Here is a 17,023-nt window from a genome sequence, read left to right on the forward strand (position 1 = left end):
GTTCAGGCACCATAAAGACTGCAGTTGAACCAAATTCCCTTCCAGTCTGGAGCCCTGGCCTTTGAGACTCACCCCCCATTCTAAAAGTCTTCCTTTCCTGCAGCCTGTTTGCTGAAGTACACGGATTCTCTCCTCCCCCTTCTTTAGACAGGAGGTGGGCAGGTCCAAGTGGATTAAATATGCAAACATACTGTACTATCTCCCTCTGTTCTGCCAAGGGCTTTCACTGGCTTGCATGGACCATCAGCAGCGACCAATCTGAGCAAAGAAAAAACAAAGGGGGGAAACTGCAGGAGCTCTGCTATGAAAATCGGGCAGCAAACAAACGAAGCAAGCAAACCAACCCCTGTCCTCCAGAGAAAGGGAGGAGGAGAAAACCAAAGGCGGCTGTCTCGTTAAAAATAGAGCTCGCAGCAGCACCTGTGAACCCCTTCAAGTATCTGCGCGGATTTGCGTCCTAGGAAAGAGACAGACTCACAAAAGAAAGTGCTGGAAATTGCTGTGAGCAAAAGGAGGCAAATAAACCGACCATCCCCTCCAAGAAACTGGTGTGGGGGGGGGGGGGGGGAGGAGTCTGAGGGAATGACGCTGGAAGATCCAGAGACTCAGAGAAGAAAAGTTGATGCCAAGGGAGACTTTGCAGTCTAGAAACTGAGCTCCGCTCCGCGATGGGCTTCCTAGTTTCTAAAGAAAACCTTCTCCTCTTCCTTTGGGCGAACGTCTTCCCTGGTAAGTTTCAGAGCAGGTTTCCCTGCGACCTTGGTCAATTTCCTCACCCCAGCCAGCATCCCCAGCTCTGGCTGGAGATTGTCCTATTGCAAGCAAGGAATACACCCCCCCCCCAAAAAAAAACCACCTGCTCCTTTCCATTAGATCCCTCGAGGACCCACCCCCGGCCCTCACACACACACACACACACACTTGCATGATCCTGTCTTGCTTTGTGTTGATTTTCTGCTTCTTGGGTGGGAAAGGGTTAACCCCCACTAGGGATTTAAACGCCCGAGTCCTGCTCTCCCCCACACCCCATTCTCCCCAGATCCTCCCCCTGCGTCCCGCGCCTTTGTGCGCATTCAGCAGGGAGCAGAGACGTTTCCTGGCAGCTGCCCCCCGCGATGCTGGGCTTTAATTTTTAATAACCAACAGCGACTCCCGAGTGAACGGGGAACTACTCTCTGCAGCCTCCAGCCTTTCCCGTCATGCGTGAGGGGGACTGTGCTCTTGAGCTAATTCCCCGCCCCAGACCCTGTTCGCCTTTTGTTTCTGCACAGCTGTTGTCGCCAAGAGTGACCCCGGAGTTACTGGACCAGGAAATTCTTGCTTTGCTCAGGGGGTTGACATTTGGTCTGATGGTGGTCATTTTTGATGTTTAATCTCCATAATCACAGACTCTCTCTCTCTTTCACACACACACACCCGATCTGATGTCCTGGTCCTATTTCCCCCCTGAAAACCTCTTCTTGTCCTGTCCAGAGCAAGTGGCCCTTTCACTCCATGGTTCAAAGCCTGAAGCTTGCTAATATTCTCCCAGCTGTTCAAGCAGGGGGCTGCTTGGCATCCTCAAAGAGGCAGAAACAATTTAACAGGAGGACAGGACAGGCAGTCTATTTCAAATGCTTTTTAACAATCTCCACCTCCCACAAGACAGTTCCTAGATGCTGTTCCATGCTACATTATGAACTAACCATGCCATTGTACATGCTGAAAGGTGGTGTCCTGTCACTGGTATGTCATTGCCATGTCATGCCCACCTATATTCCTTTCCTCCTCTACCTGTCTGCATTTTTAATGTGTCCATCACCATGGTATCTAGGTGCTGTACATATATAAGTAAGACTTGCATCATAGTCTGTCTGCCAAAGAACAGAAGGGCTAGGGCCTATTCAAGGAGAGAAGAAGATGAAGCACTTCCCCCCCTCTCTCTCCTCCCCAAATATCTCTGCTCTGGTCTTCCTAACTTACAGACATTTCACACTTTCATGTCTCACACTTTCCCTGCAGTGTGCAGCCATGTGGAAACCCGAGCCCATGCAGAGGAGAGACTCCTGAAGAAACTCTTCTCGGGCTATAACAAGTGGTCCCGACCTGTAGCCAACATTTCGGACGTGGTCCTCGTCCATTTCGGATTGTCCATCGCGCAACTCATTGACGTGGTAAGTGAAACTATAAGCAGTGGAGATTTTAGGGGTCATGGGGGAGGAGCGATTCCAGATACAAGCCAGCCTGTGCAGTTTTTGCTGACTTATTTCATGATCAGAATATGAATATCTTACTGACGCTGAAGAACAGTTATCCATATGAACTGTTCTATTAAAAGTAATGGGAGAACTCATGCGAATAACTGCTCATCAAGGTGTGCAGTGTGGTGGTCTTGTATTGTTTATTTATGAATTATAGTAAAAAATGGGATGCTGTTTCTGAAACCAAAGGAAAGCCCAGGGTATAAAATCCAAAGATATATCTATTAAGCTCAAGGGGAGTTTTGAGGGAATGAATTTTGGCTGAGTAACAAACAAGTAATGTGTTTAGAATTTGATCTATAATTAGTATTCATAATACATAATTCTCACAAATAATAGTTTACACCTCTATTATTTATCTTATCCAAGGATCCCAAAGTTCTTTCTTCACATGGAAAGTCCTTTGGCTGCTTTGAGGCATAGTGGCCGAGACAAAATGTTCCTGCATGTTTTCTCAAAGGGAATCTACATGTATACAACATATAGATGACATACAAAATGGATTGATTTTTATTATGAGTCAGGCGTATGCATTGGCATGGTATTTAAAGGACATGATTTTATGGCACTTGGAGCTCAATTTTCAAAGAAGAAAACAGGTGCATGATTCCACACCCACACAAATCAGCATTTTACTGTTCTAGCATGAGTGTATGCACAAGTACCAATTTGCACATGGAACTCAGATACTAATTTTGCATGCCAGCGTGTGTGTCTGTGCCCATGCATACCTGTTTTGAACACTGAATTTTTGGAAGCTGTGTGAATTATTTCTTAAATAGAAACCTATATGTACACTATGTTCTTATGTATGTGACAGAGAGAGAAGAAAGATAATACAGGATGGTATAGTACACAAGAATGATTGGCATGAGTTAGTGCTTATACGCAAACAGTAAAGCTATAAATGAACTTTACAGGTCATTCCAGATGAGTGCTTATTAACCCTTTATAGCATACCACACCATCATGTACTCTCTATATGTCACCTATGTAACAGAATCACTATTTTTGAAATGGATTAGAGAGAAAGAAATATTAGTGCCAAATTTCATATTCCTCCTTCTGAGAAGCTAGGCTACAACTATGTGACTCAGATAAATATTCCAGCTATTATAATTTACAGACCTCTTAAAAGACCTGTAATAATTTTTCCACCCATAATGTTACCATGATCCCTATGGTTCTTCCACTCAGAGAGTGCTGAGTTCTGTTGGGAAGAATAGACAGTCCCTTTTCCAGTGGTAGGAAGGTCCAATTTCCAGCCTTCATAAGTCATGAGATCTCAGGCTTTAAACTTGTCCCTGGTTGAATATTGTCCATATTGGGCCTCATGCCATTGTAATTTTGAGGGGTAAATTCTACTTTTGGGTAGAAATTAGAAAATGGCTCTGTGGTGGGAGGTTTAAAAGAAGGGTGTTTTTTTGAAGCTGCATTCATGTTTGGGATGTTAGAGGTAGTCACAGGTAGACTAGATTGGTGGTCAGAGTACAGGAGAGAGGACTGTAGATTAGTGATAGATGCACATGGTTCCGCAATTTATCACATTTATAACCACGTTATATGCAGCATAAAGATATCTGTGCAATATACAATTTAATATAGGTAGTTGAGAAATGAATGGCATATGTGCATGAGGGGTTGTGTATCTTTTTAAAAATAAGCCTTTGCTCAAACAACTTCAAAAAACAGAGTTGATTATTTTATTATTATCATTGTGATAGCAGCTAGGAGCCCTAGTCATGGACCGGGACCCCATTGTGCAAGGCACTGTACACACACAGAACAAAAAGGCTGAGGAGCCCACATCTGTCACTGATGGTATTTAGGTTGTATGCATTTCATCTGAATAATTGATAAGATTAAAGATGGTACATCAACGATTGTGGTGGCATAAGAGATACTTTCTATTATGCAACTGCCCAGTCATGGATGGTGAGATCGATACTTGTTCTTTGAAGTGCTTTTCTTGTCTTACCTAGGAAGAATAAACTCTGTAAAAGTCATAATCCGGTGTTTAAAACTGCAGTCAATAGGCAGGGCTGTAAAGCAGCTGAGGTTTAGTTTATTATTCCCCATCTCCTTCAGTAAGGTTCTCTCTGTTCCTGTATAACCCTTTCCCTGATACAATTCCTGTATCATGTTCCCAGTCCAGCTGAGTGTCTGTTTAACGATCCCCCTTCTTACCACTGCAGCATTTCTTAAGAAAACTTAGCATGATTGTCAGACATGGTGTTAAAAGCACAGCCTTCCCTTTTCAATGGAGTTTGCGTCTCCTCAGGACACGTGTCAGTGGCAGAAAGTCAAAAAAAGCAAAAACAGGATCAATATTCAAATTCTGACTCGGACCGAAAAAAGCCAGAAAACTCAATATCAAATCCACTGTCCTGCTGTGTCCTTACTTCACCCTGTTATGCTGACCTCAGTTTGGTGCTGGACTAACTGGCTATGAGACTAAGACATGGGTTCAAGAACAGACTAGATAGACCCCGTTTACCTCCTATGCCCCTCTCCGCTGGGTAGCATGGAGTGCAGTGTATTCACCTTGGGAAAAGAGACGATGCAGTTAAATTCCATCCAGGGCTACCACAACCCTTCTGTTCCTCTGTTAATAGCGAGCTCAGAAAAACACTGCCATCTGAGCTCTTTTGAAGCCAGGCCAATAAGGAGACGGAACAAACATCATTAGTTTTGCTGCAGCACCTTAACCTGGGAGAACTGAACGGAGTCCAAAGCACTTTTCTTTGGTTATTTACACAGAAGCTGTAATTAGCATGCAAGCAAACTAGTAAACATTAAACAGTTCAATTAAATTGTATTAGTAATAGCTGAGCAATTTGCCTGCCACGCATTGGATTTCATTTATTTGTACATATTTATATTTTGTAGCTTAACACTCCATTCATGTTTAGCACAGGAAAGAGCCTATTACCCCAAAACACACAAAGAGCTGTGTAGATGATCGGAGCTATCATCAGATTGTGTGTTTGCAGAGTGACTCGCATATTTTTGGTCACTAAAGCAAATTTGTAGTGTTTTAAGTTAACATATTTTGTAGAAACGTAAATACTACAGATGCCCAAGTTTTCAGAACTGCACAGACAAAATGCACATTAAAGCTGCTTGACTGCACACTAAGACCTGGTAACTGTGCAGACAAAGGACTCACTGCACATGCAGCTGGCCACGTACACAAGCTTACTGCATTTGTGTGTGCAACCGTGGTAAATGCACACAGAAATGATCAAATATACATCTAACCAGCTATGTACTTATGTGTTTACTGCAACCGAGTATCTGTCATGTTTATACAAGGAAATATTTCCCGAAGTGCCTAAGGTGGTGATTCTCAAAGGCACAAATGACAGTTAAGCGCCTAACTCCCCTTGACATTTCTGAGGCACTTTTGAAAATCTCAACCCCGGTGATTTAGGAGTGTAAGTTCCTTTCGGTGGGACTTACGCTCTTAAATAGAGCTGGGTGAATAGTTGGTTTTTCAGTTCACTGGCAGTTCTGAAAAATTAAAATAATAATTTCAGGTCAAACCAAAAAGGAAATGTTTATACCCTTTTGGCAAATTGAAAAGTTGAAAAAAAATTGTTTTGGGTCAAATGAAATGTTTCATTGTGGCTTAGAGCATTTTAAAACATTTATCTTTTTTTTAAAAAAAAAACTAAAGAAAATATCTAAATGAAAATCCATTTTGAATTGAAAAATCAAACCATTTCATTAAAAAATGTCAAAATGAAATGCAGATATTTTCAGAATTTGGGGTTTGTTTTTTTGGAATGAACAATTCAGCGAAATGGACATGAATTTGTGAAACATTTTGGAATCACGGAATCTACTTTTTCTGCCAAAAAAATGTTTTGGTTGAAAAGTTTTGGCCAGCTCTGCTCCTGAATCCCTCAGGCACTTTTGAAATTTTTACCTATAGTCCCTATTATACTGGAATCTAACCAATGACCAACCTGGTACTTACATGCCCAAAGTAGATGCACAAAATGCATGGGTTTTTCTGAGAATTTGAGCCTTAATTCACTCTAGGTATAAAGAAATGCAAGACAGATTTTTTTTTAAAAAAAGAATGAAACCGTGTTGCACTCAGAAACAGGTCTTGGAGGAGTGAATTACTCAAGAGACTGGAGGATATAAAGCCTTTAATTTCTTCTTGACCAGTTCAAATCCAGCCCAAGTTGGTAACAATCAAAAGTTGTCACCTCCTGATGGCTTTTCAGTGACCTATATGAAAGGTCCCCATGGACAGATGTCCAATTTGCAAATGCTGTTCTCACTGGTGGCACCTTTATTGGCAGTTCCATAAGAAAAGCTAAGAGACTGAGCCATCATCTCTTTAGATGGTCCCTGCAGGTTAGATCGGGCAGGACACTGAGGGGAAGATTTCACTGTCATTGTCTCTCTTGTGGATATAAAGAGGGTTTCAGTCTCCAACAGTCTGCCAATTTAGCTGGTACTTTTTATCAGTGCTAAATTCATTTTTTATAAATGAGAGAGAGAGAGAAAAGCAGGAGTTAGGAAAATAAGAATTGTTTTCTAAAGAACACTTTAAATTAAATGGCAATGCTTGTGTGAGCAATCATTGCAGCTGAGAGATATCCCCTAACTCAGGGAAAGCATATAGTTTAGAAGTAAACAAATAGCTAGTAGAAAAGCTTTAGACTCTACACTTTCAGAGCAAAGTGTCAAGATATGAATACAGGTAAACCAACCCACCAGTTCTCACTACAAGTCTATCTGAAAGCTGCCAATTTGCAACAGGAATTTCCTTATATTCTGTGATGTGTGAAAACCAGTGTGCTCTGGAGGAATGAGGCAAGGGCTAAGGGCCAGGGGGGCCTTGGTTTTAACCTTAACCACCTGAGCTTCCTTCCTAGCACAGTACTATAGTGTGTTCTCTGTAGAACACACTTTGGAGAGAAGAGATGCATGTTGGAGCTAAAGGCAGAGAGCCATCGATAATGGCCTTAAACTCAAGAAGGGTAAGTGCAGATCAGGCATAAAGCATCACTTCCAAGCAGTCAGAACAATTCAGGAAAGGAAGTACTGGGGAACTGTCTGTGGACATGTTCGAAGGTAAATCGTGCAGGGGCCATATCCAGATACCCCCACCCAGCCCACGTCTGTAGCCAGACTGGTATTCTGCCCTGCCAAGGGAGAAGTTGCAAGGGGTATGTGGTTAGTTCTCAATAGGACAGCTTCCCTGGAAATCCCTGTGAAGCTGTGTTCAGCGGGCAACTGGGGGAGGAGTGATGGACTAATGTAACAATCCTACCCCCATTGTGGTGGGGGTGTATTAGAGCTGTGGATTCTTCTCCTCCTCCTTCCCCCTCCCCATGGTACTGTGCTGAGCTCATCTTGGCTGGGCCTTATAATATCCTTCAGAACGAAAAAGTCTTCTTAGTACACACATTTCTCAGAAAATCTGTCAAACAAATCCAAGTTGATCATCTGCTGAGACTGCCTAGTCTTAGCCTCTGGTGTTTGGTGGTATCAGACAGGTGCGTTCTGTCCCATGCTAAACTCCAGGAACATCAGCTTTTTTAGCTGAAAAAAATATATTTATTGCTGAGATTATTTCTGATTACAAAAATGGACTACACTAAACATGCCTCTGCTTTCTGAGCTTGTGGCTTTTCCTTTTCAGGATGAGAAGAATCAAATGATGACCACAAACATGTGGGTGAAGCAGGTGGGTGAGCCCAAAAGGTGTTTTCTTGTATTGGTTTTCCGTGTATATTTCAATTCTAACTCCTCCCAGTCCCTGGTAATGGATGTGTTTTTCCCAGGAGTGGTATGACTACAAGTTACGCTGGGATCCTCTGGAATATGAGAACGTTACATCCATCCGCATCCCTTCAGAACTCATCTGGAGGCCGGATATTGTTCTCTACAACAAGTGAGTCTGAGCTCCATCGCTGGAAGGCGACTATTCCTTTAAAAAGCTGCTCCGCTCTCTGCACTGGGGAGATTATCGTAATTTTCTCTCCCTATTCTATTTGATACTATTCTAGAATATCGAGCTTCTTATGCCACCCTCATGGCCGTAGGATCTGAGCACCTTCAAGGCATACGCTAAGCAACATGACTAACCTCTGTCACATTTGGTTTGTTCTCCCTCTCTTCTTGCTCTTCCTCTCCCTAGGGGAAGAACTGTGCACGCAGTGGAATGTTTTGTTTGGGAAGGGTTTTGGTTTTGTTTTAAAGGCACCATCCCTACGGTGACAAAGCTACTGGAACCTTCCAGCTCTATTGAGTCCCATTCTAATAACCGTCCACCAAAGCTCTCTTTGCTCCCCCACCATCAGTTCTAACAACGAATGTCTGAAGAGGGCGTCAAAATGGGGATAAACTGGGAGAAAGTCATGAGCACCCTCTGTCCAATGTAGGCTGAAAAAGGACCCTAACGTTGTCTGGTTCTAAGTGCTAATGGGTTATGGTCTCGGTTTCACTTGAGAACCTTTCCTACCTGGGCAACAGTGTAATATCCACTACCTTATACCTGAGCGGTTCTCTGTAGAAAGTGATAGGAGGAAGGGAGGAGTGTTTCTGCAAAATTGTTTGCAAACTTACCTGCAGCTTCTTGGGCTGGATACTGTTTAGGGATCATTATGCAGGTTCTGGGATTGGTCCAAGGAACCGCTAGTGTTGTTTGTAAATAAACTGTTGTAGCTGGATCTGCGTGTGTGAGATCTGGGTGTCACATGGACACATATGGCAGGAGAAGGTGGTTGCTTTCTTTACTTGATACCTTTGGACAGTAGTGGCCAAATTTGGTTCTCAGTGAGCCCTATGCAAGCTCAGTGTCAGGCTTTGCAAAGCCAGAATCCAAAGGAGGAGTAGCAAGGGCATTTTAGTTGAGAGATGAGATATCAGCACCGTTCAAAAGTATGCTACCTGGGTGATGGAAATATCAGCATTTGACTTTCACACATTCCTGATTGCAAGGGAATGTTGGTCAAATCTACCAAAGTAATTTACAAATATTTTTGTGAATAAAAACATTGAGTTTGTTTGGCCGTGAACTGTGCGATCCTGTTATGCATTGTTGGTGCCGATTCAGATTGCTGCCTAGTACTGATGACAATCCTCATGATTCCTAAAAGCATCACAAGTTTTAACATGAATTATTATTTCTCCAAAAAATTCCCACAGGAAAGTGTGTCATGCATGGTTGGATATTCACTATTAAATCATTCTCTTCTTCTAAAAGTTTCCGTTGCCCAATGAGGGATTAGAAACAATGCCATGTGACTGGGGGCGGGGAGGGAACAAACAAACAGCAGGGATATGAATAGTCAATGGGCTACATCCTCAAATGAACCATAATTGACCTGTAGCATATCTGGGGCAGGAGGGAGCCATGGTAAAAGTAACTCTTAGCAGCCTTTTTGCTCCCCCTATTCCGTAGCTGACCAGAAACAGCCCTTGGCATAACTTTATACCCTACTGAAAATTATACCAGCTGGAGCACCTGGCCCTACCTTCTCACATCCTTGGCATGCCCCCTATATATTTGAGGCAGGGACACATCGGGGTGGAATGAGGCAGAGTGACCTGTGCAGTGCTCTGTCCAGTTCTTTGCCGGTGGAACAGTCCCTATGAGATAATAGCATTGATTGGATACACAGATTAGGCATGTAATCGCACATCTAACTTCTTAGACAACCTGTACACGTTAGTGCTAATGAAAGCGCAGAAGAAGCAGCTGTGTTACAAGCTGCAAAAAAAAAAAAAGCTTTATCTGAAGCACAGAATCTTCTATTCTTCCCAAGCTGGTTTAAACAGGACTGCTTCTCCCTGAGTTCTTCCCTTTTTGTCTTGGCTGCTTTCATTGTAACGAAGCCACTTGTCATTGGCTGAGGTCTTAAAGGCTTAGCAAGGGCTCTGAGCGGCTTCACTTATTGTACTTCAATATCCAGGCTCTGGTCGTTGGTGCACACACCGCCGTGCTTGGCAACCCTGGCAGAATGTGTGTTAAGTGCCCCTGGAACAGCAAACAGAAATGGCTTTTTAAACAGGTAACACTTTGTGACTGAGTTTGGACAATGGAACGGTCTTCGTTTTTAATTAACAGTTGCATGGTTCCAATTCAGTACGTCTCTAAGAAATGATTGAGGTAAATATATATCTAGAGGGTTTGCAGCTTTAGAGACTATTGAAACGATCTTTTCCATTCTCCAGGAGCCTGATCCTGACCAGTGCTGAGCTTGCAGCTCTGGCTGAAATCATCAGGGGTGGTGTGTGCTCAGCACCTCTGAAGATAAGCCCTATGTAATTATTAATTCATGGGCACTCAGACCTTCTTATCCTAAAAGCAGTCACAAGCTGAACACTAATATATGATCAGTGGCTTAGACTGCAGCCCAGGAAATGTGCGCATAATTTTCTGCAACCTTAACATGCACGTGGGAGTCCCTGTTTCTGCACCAACCAGACACAGAAAAATACAATAGCCACGTTCAAATCTTTTTCAGGTAGCCCCTGAAAAAGCAGCAAACCCAGCTACCAATGGAATGGGATTAGAGCCTGAAAATGTTAGCAATGGAATAAGAAATAATGACCCTGCTTCTCCTTTATGCTAAAGACCAATTTATGATTAATAAGAATTAATCATTGGAATTGCAGTCACACCAGTCATGGCATTGTGGTAGGCACTGTAGAGACACAGAGCAAATAGACAGACTCTGCCCCAAAGAGTTCACAATCGACATGTAAGGCAAGAGACTACAGAAGGATACAACAAACTAACAGGAGGGATACAAAAAGATGCAACTGCGTTGTAATGGCAGTGATCACTGCACACCAGCTGCCTGACCATGCTGGGTTTTTTAAGGCACCTTGGCAGAGAAGTTTTAAGAAGGGATTTGCAGGACCGTGAGCTTGCCTGGAGGATGATTATAGGGATCTCCTCCCATGCGTTATATCTTTCTGGCAGTATAAAGGGACCTTAAAGTAGGTGCAAATACTTTATGGTTACTATAAGGCCCCTTTATACTGCCAGGGGGGGTTTGGTGGAACTTTTTGCGGAAAAGGCCCAATGGTCTTATTTCAGTGTTTAACCATTTCAATGTGACTCATTTTGGAAGGCCCCACTGTGCTTACAAAAAGAGTTCTGATATTCTTCTTTTGGATGAGATGCTTGGGGGGGAAAGCTTCTGTCTATGACTCTACACAGAAGTCTTCCTGGTTTTTAACCTCTGGGAATAGATAGAAATGATGCAACTGCAATTAATTTGAGATTTGAATCTTCAAGGAAATCATACCCCATGTTGTCAGTGATTCTCTTATCTGAGCTCATTATTCTCTAAAGCTTCCATTTATGCACTCTAGGGCCCCAAATTAAGTCAGTAAATTTGGCCAGTTTGGCCTATAGAGTTGTCAACATTCATAAGGAATCTAAAACCAAACTAATATCCCAGGGGGAAATTAATATGCTGTTGGATTTTGCAAGCTTGATAAAATAAGCTCTAATACTGTAAATTGTCTCTATTGGACATGACAAAGCATATGTAAAACAGAGGAATATGATTTCATAGTGAAAAGACAAAACCTCATTTCCTTTATTTTCTTTCCAAAGAAGGCTAGATGTTCCATAATTGAAGTTTTAATGGTTGTCAAGGTAGCTTCCCCAAGGCTCCATAAAGATGAGCAAATCATTTGTAGTGAATAAATTTGACATGTTTATTGTCCATGAGCATTTTGCAATTTCCCTGAATTTATTTGCTATTCAAATTATTTCTCAAACAGTTTCAGAGAATAATTCATGGGTTCTGATTTTCTACTGCTTTGCCACCATGTGTAGCCATTTGACCTGTGTGTAAGGCATGCAACATGCTATCATCTGTGACTGTGAGTGGAGAATTCTGAACACTAGCCTTACATAGATTTGTCAGATCAATGGAGGACTGTGCCCTTGGATCAGCAGATTGAGCAGTTCATTGAGAATATTTGAAATTCAAGCTTTTTGCGATGGTTTTAATTGGACACATGATAGCATTCTGTTCTTTAATTGGATGAGTATAACACTTGGAAAGGAAGTTGCTGGCATGAATATTTGCATTTAGGAGTTCAAAATTCACTCTCTGAATACTAATATTCACCTAAAGTTAGTTATTTCTATAAAAATTCCTATCAGTTAAAAGCACTTGGTAAAATAGTTGGAGAAAATGAACACAAAGGAAATGATCACATGTGAAAGAGTTCAAATATTTATTAAAATGAATATTAGCAGGAAATGTTTTGAAGAATTCACCCAGTTGTAATATAGACACAAAGGACTTCTGTACATAGTTATAAGATGATCTGGTAGATGGCTTAATAGAAATCAAGAGAAAGTTGATAGTTTCTTTTGAAAACTTTTTTATTGATGAGGCTCATGCTATAAGACTGAGATCCTGACTCACCTGAAGGGCATTTGGAACAGAAATTATTGTCCCTAAAATTATTGGAAACACTCTTGACTACTGGAGCAATAAGGTATTTTTTCCCATATCATTGGCAGTTGAATATCTCCGAATGATATAGACTATGTTTACCAGTCTGTTAAAGAAGGGGGTAGAAGATGCAACCAGTTCATTATTTATTGGTCCTCAAATTGCTGAAATTGAGATAACATGTAGAATAAAGAATAAAAAAAGACAAAATCTTCACACAAATTAGACATGCAAATACATACATATATATGTATCATCAGTGATTTATATAATGGCATAGAGAATACACGTATAAAGTTTGTGGGTGATACCAAACTGGGAGGGGTTGCAAATGCTTTGGAGGATAGGATTAAAATTCAAAATGATCTGGACAAACTGGAGAAATGGTCTGAAGTAAACAGGATGAAATGCAATAAGGACAAATGCAAGTACTCCACTTAGGAAGGAACAATCAGTGGCACACATACAAAATGGGAAACAACTGCCTCGGAAGGAGTACGGCGGAAAGGGATCTGGGGGTCAGACTGGATCACAAGCTGAATATGAATCAACAATTTAACACTGTTGCAGAAAAAGCGAACATCATTCTGGGATGTATTAACAGAAGTGTTGTAAGCAAGACACAAGAAGTAATTCTTCTGCTCTGCATGCTGATTAGGCTTCAACTGGAGTATTGTGTCCAGTTCTGTGTGCGACATTTCAGGAAAGATGTGGACAAATTGGAGGAAGTCCAGAAAAGAGCAACAAAAATGATTAAAAGTCTAGAAAACATGACCTATGAGGGAAGATTGAAAATTTTGGGTTTGTTTAGTCTGGAAAAGAGAAGACTGAGAGGGGACATGATAACAGTTTTCAAGTACATAAAAGGTTGTTACAAGGAGGAGGGAGAAAAATTGTTCTCCTTAACCTCTGAGGATAGGGCAAGAAGCAATGGGCTTAAATTGCAAGAAGGGCAGTTGGACATTAAGAAAAGCTTCCTAACTGTCCAGGTGGTTAAGCACTGGAATAAATTGCTTAAGGAAGTTGTGGAATCTCCCTCACTGGAAATTTTTAAGAGCAGGTTTGACAAACATTTCTCAGGGATGGTCTAGAGAATACTTAGTCCTGCCATGAGTGCAGGGGACTGGACTAGATGACCTCTCGAGGTCCCTTCCAGTCCTACGATTCTGTGATTCTATGTATAATAAATTATAATTTATTATACGTTTAGCTGAATGGTTTTTTACCTGTACTGCTATACAATGTACAGCTATCACTGCCACTTGGTTGGACTTCCTTGTTTTGAGGTGTGTGTGTGTGTGTGTGTGTGTGTGTGTGTGTGTGTGTGTGTGTAAAATAACTCTTCCAAATAGAAGAGATCTGGTCATTTGTCAGGTGTTTACAGAGGACAGAGGACAATTGCTGTAACAAGCCACAATTCTCTTCTGCCAATATTGATATAGTTTTTGATAGAAGAAATAAGACTTCGGGGAGTTATTACTGACAGATATTTAGGCCTTTCTGGCCTGAACAAGTAAGAGATCTTGACTTCATTGTTTGTCTTGAAAATGCTCTTGTTTTGATACTAACTAGTATTTCTGGATGATTTTCACCTTTCCGGCTATAAAACTATATTGCAGCTTAATTGTCTTCATTGAACGAGACGATAATATGGTTCTAATCTGAGAAATGACTATATAAAAATGGCACCTTCTTACTGAACACATTGTCCCCAATTATGTAGTCAGAGTCAGACCTGCTAACTTGACCGACTGAGTCTAATTTAAAATCCACTGAAGCCAATGCAATAGCTTCAGACCCCAATTAGCCTCACACAGCGAAGACAGCTCTAGGGAAAAGGGGCTGGATTCAGTTCCAGTTAGCGACTCCTCAGCCGAATTGTTAACTAAATTCCAACTGCAGAACTCACTCCACTCTTCCTTGCACACAAGAAATCCCACCGAGAGCAGAATTAGGCCTCGCAGCCCTTTGGTTCCTGGTGATAATGAGTGAGCCAGAACAGACCCTGCCCGACTTTTGGATCCAAGGCTGAGTTTGCAAGCTAGGCAGTTTAAAAAGATCCTTCTTTCTCATTGTCGAAGAAAACAGAAACAGTGTAGAAATCATTGAGAGACGATATCTATAGAACCAAACAGTGCTACTGTTACAGAGACAAGGTGGGGGACTATTGAACTTCCACAGAGCTCTTCTTCAAGATCAGAAGAAGAGCCCTGTCCAGGCTCAAAAGCTTGTCTCTCTCGTCAACAGAAATTGGTCCAATAAAAGATATCTCGCCCACCTTGTTTCTCTAATATCCTGGGACCAACATGGCGGCCACAACATTACAAACTACTTCTCGAGTCACTTCTCAAGATGGAATCGAACTCTAGTAACAAAAAGGTCTGAAAATAATTAGTCTATAATATGTAGACTGGTAAACTGCCACTAAGAGTTGGTGTCTGAATGAAACTCCATGGCTTTACGTAACTCCTAGGAGGGAAATGTAGATGAGCAAATATTATTCTCAGATGTATGTTTAATAAAGACTATGGGCTGGAACTTCAGCTGGGGAAAATCACCATTGTTCCATTTCTCCTGGCAAAGTATCTGGCCAATTTTTTCTGTTCAGTTGTCTCCCCTCTGCATTCACCAGCATAATGCTCAGCCCAATATCCAGTGAGAGAGTTTGGTGCTTTTACTCTGTTATGAAGAAATTAAGGCAGGGATCGGGGAACAGAGAGATAAAGCAATGTCCTCTTGTCTCTTCCCCTCTCTGTCTTTTCTCCCCAGCTTCTGGCTTGTAAATTCATATAAACCTAGCAATGGGTGAATCCCAGAAGATTTGGAGGCTTGGGTCAGTTAGGAGAAGCATGTTAGAGTCTTGGGACCTGCTATATCTTCTTTGGTAGCCATAAGATGTCCAGAGAAGCCAAGCTGCTCTCTCCTTCCCTTTGCCAGCAGCAAGGACTCCAGAGGAGCATGTCTCCTCCATCACAGGCATATCTGTGGGCTGTGAAGCTCCTCCCACTCAGAGGAAAGAGAGGTAGGCTGGGGAACCTCCTGGTAGAGGCAGCAGTCTTGGCATTAGGGCTCTAGCCACCGCCTCTGCTCCATCGCCACTGTCTCTTAAATGCAGCGCTGCTCTTGGGCTTCCTTTGAACTGTGCCCCAGTGTGCAATCAGCAGAGATATTCAGGATGCCTCCCTCCTTCCCCTGGAACCCTTAATCTTTGTTAGGGTGAAAGGATTTGCGTGCTCTTCTCTCCAACATTTTCAGGGTCTAAATTTCCACTCAACCCTCCCTAAAATGCAGTGAGGTGTGTTTGTGCAATGAAGAATGTTACAACTGTGAGCTGCCCGAGGCTTTGGATCCTAATGGAGCATAAGGTTTGCCTTTCCAGGGCAGGCCATCTAGCCTGGTAACCTGGCTCTGGTATTAACGAATACCTGATACTGCAATAGTGCACCTAGCCAATTGAATGATGCTGTACATGGGAGGGGACCATTATCATCATAATCACTCTCCTGTGACGTGAGTCCAATTATAAACATGCTGTTCCATTAATGAATGACTTACTCATGCCTCAAAGATCTCATTAAATGCTGAATGAGATTCCAGTTTCTTATCAAACTTTAAAGGACAACAACAACAGTAGTATGTATGGAAGTGTCACACACAGTGAATGTTTCATTGCTCAGCCTGGTTTTACAGGAAGGTAAAATCAGGCAGAAAGATTTGTTCTAGCCAGGAAACTGGAAAGAAAATGCCCAGGCAAAGAGCGGCATTCATGTCATTGAACATCAGCATTGCATTTTTCAATCATAGGAGACTAAAATGCAGTAGTGGCTTTGCCTGATTTCATTAATTTTTTGGGAGCTATTGAAGATAGACTGGCATGGAAAAAACAAACCCTGAAAATTTTCAAACAACACTCCCAAAAACTTAGTTTTTGGCCAAATACTGAACATTTTAGGGCTTTGGCCCAAAAATTCAGTGGTCGGATATTTATATTTTCAATGGCTGTCAAGAGATTAAAAAAATTAATTGTGTGATTAATTACACTATTAAACAATAATAGACTACTATTTATTTAAATATTTTTGGGTGTTTTCTACATTTTCAGATATATTGATTTCAATTACAACACAGAATACAAAGGGTACAGTCCCCACTTTATTTTTGATTACAAATATTTGCACAGTAAAAAAACAAAAGAAATAGTATTTTTCAATCCACTTAATACAAGTACTGTAATGCAATCTCTTTATTGTGGAAGTTGAACTTACCAATGTAGAATTATGTACAAAAAAACTGCATTCAAAAATAAAAATGTAAAATTTTAGAGCCTGC

At 41.6% G+C, this 17,023-nt stretch overlaps 1 protein-coding gene across 3 annotated transcripts in view; it reads left to right on the forward strand.

Moving 5' to 3' along the window:
• Positions 1-211: 211 nt before the first annotated feature.
• The window catches only part of CHRNA4 (cholinergic receptor nicotinic alpha 4 subunit), a 32,525-nt gene continuing 15,713 nt past the window's right edge, over positions 212-17,023 (forward strand). The window contains exons 1-4 of one of the 3 annotated variants that reach the window (XM_073309051.2): positions 212-729; positions 2,002-2,153; positions 7,906-7,950; positions 8,048-8,157. In XM_073309051.2, the coding sequence (XP_073165152.1) occupies positions 669-729; positions 2,002-2,153; positions 7,906-7,950; positions 8,048-8,157 (368 nt within the window). In that variant the 5' untranslated portion in view covers positions 212-668. Of the gene's footprint in view, positions 730-2,001; positions 2,154-7,905; positions 7,951-8,047; positions 8,158-17,023 lie in introns of those variants that run through there. The other 2 variants (XM_073309052.2, XM_073309053.1) reach the window with 2 other exon arrangements.

The sequence above is a fragment of the Lepidochelys kempii genome, chromosome 13 (genome assembly GCF_965140285.1).
Source record: "Lepidochelys kempii isolate rLepKem1 chromosome 13, rLepKem1.hap1, whole genome shotgun sequence".
Taxonomy (NCBI): Eukaryota; Metazoa; Chordata; order Testudines; family Cheloniidae; genus Lepidochelys; species Lepidochelys kempii.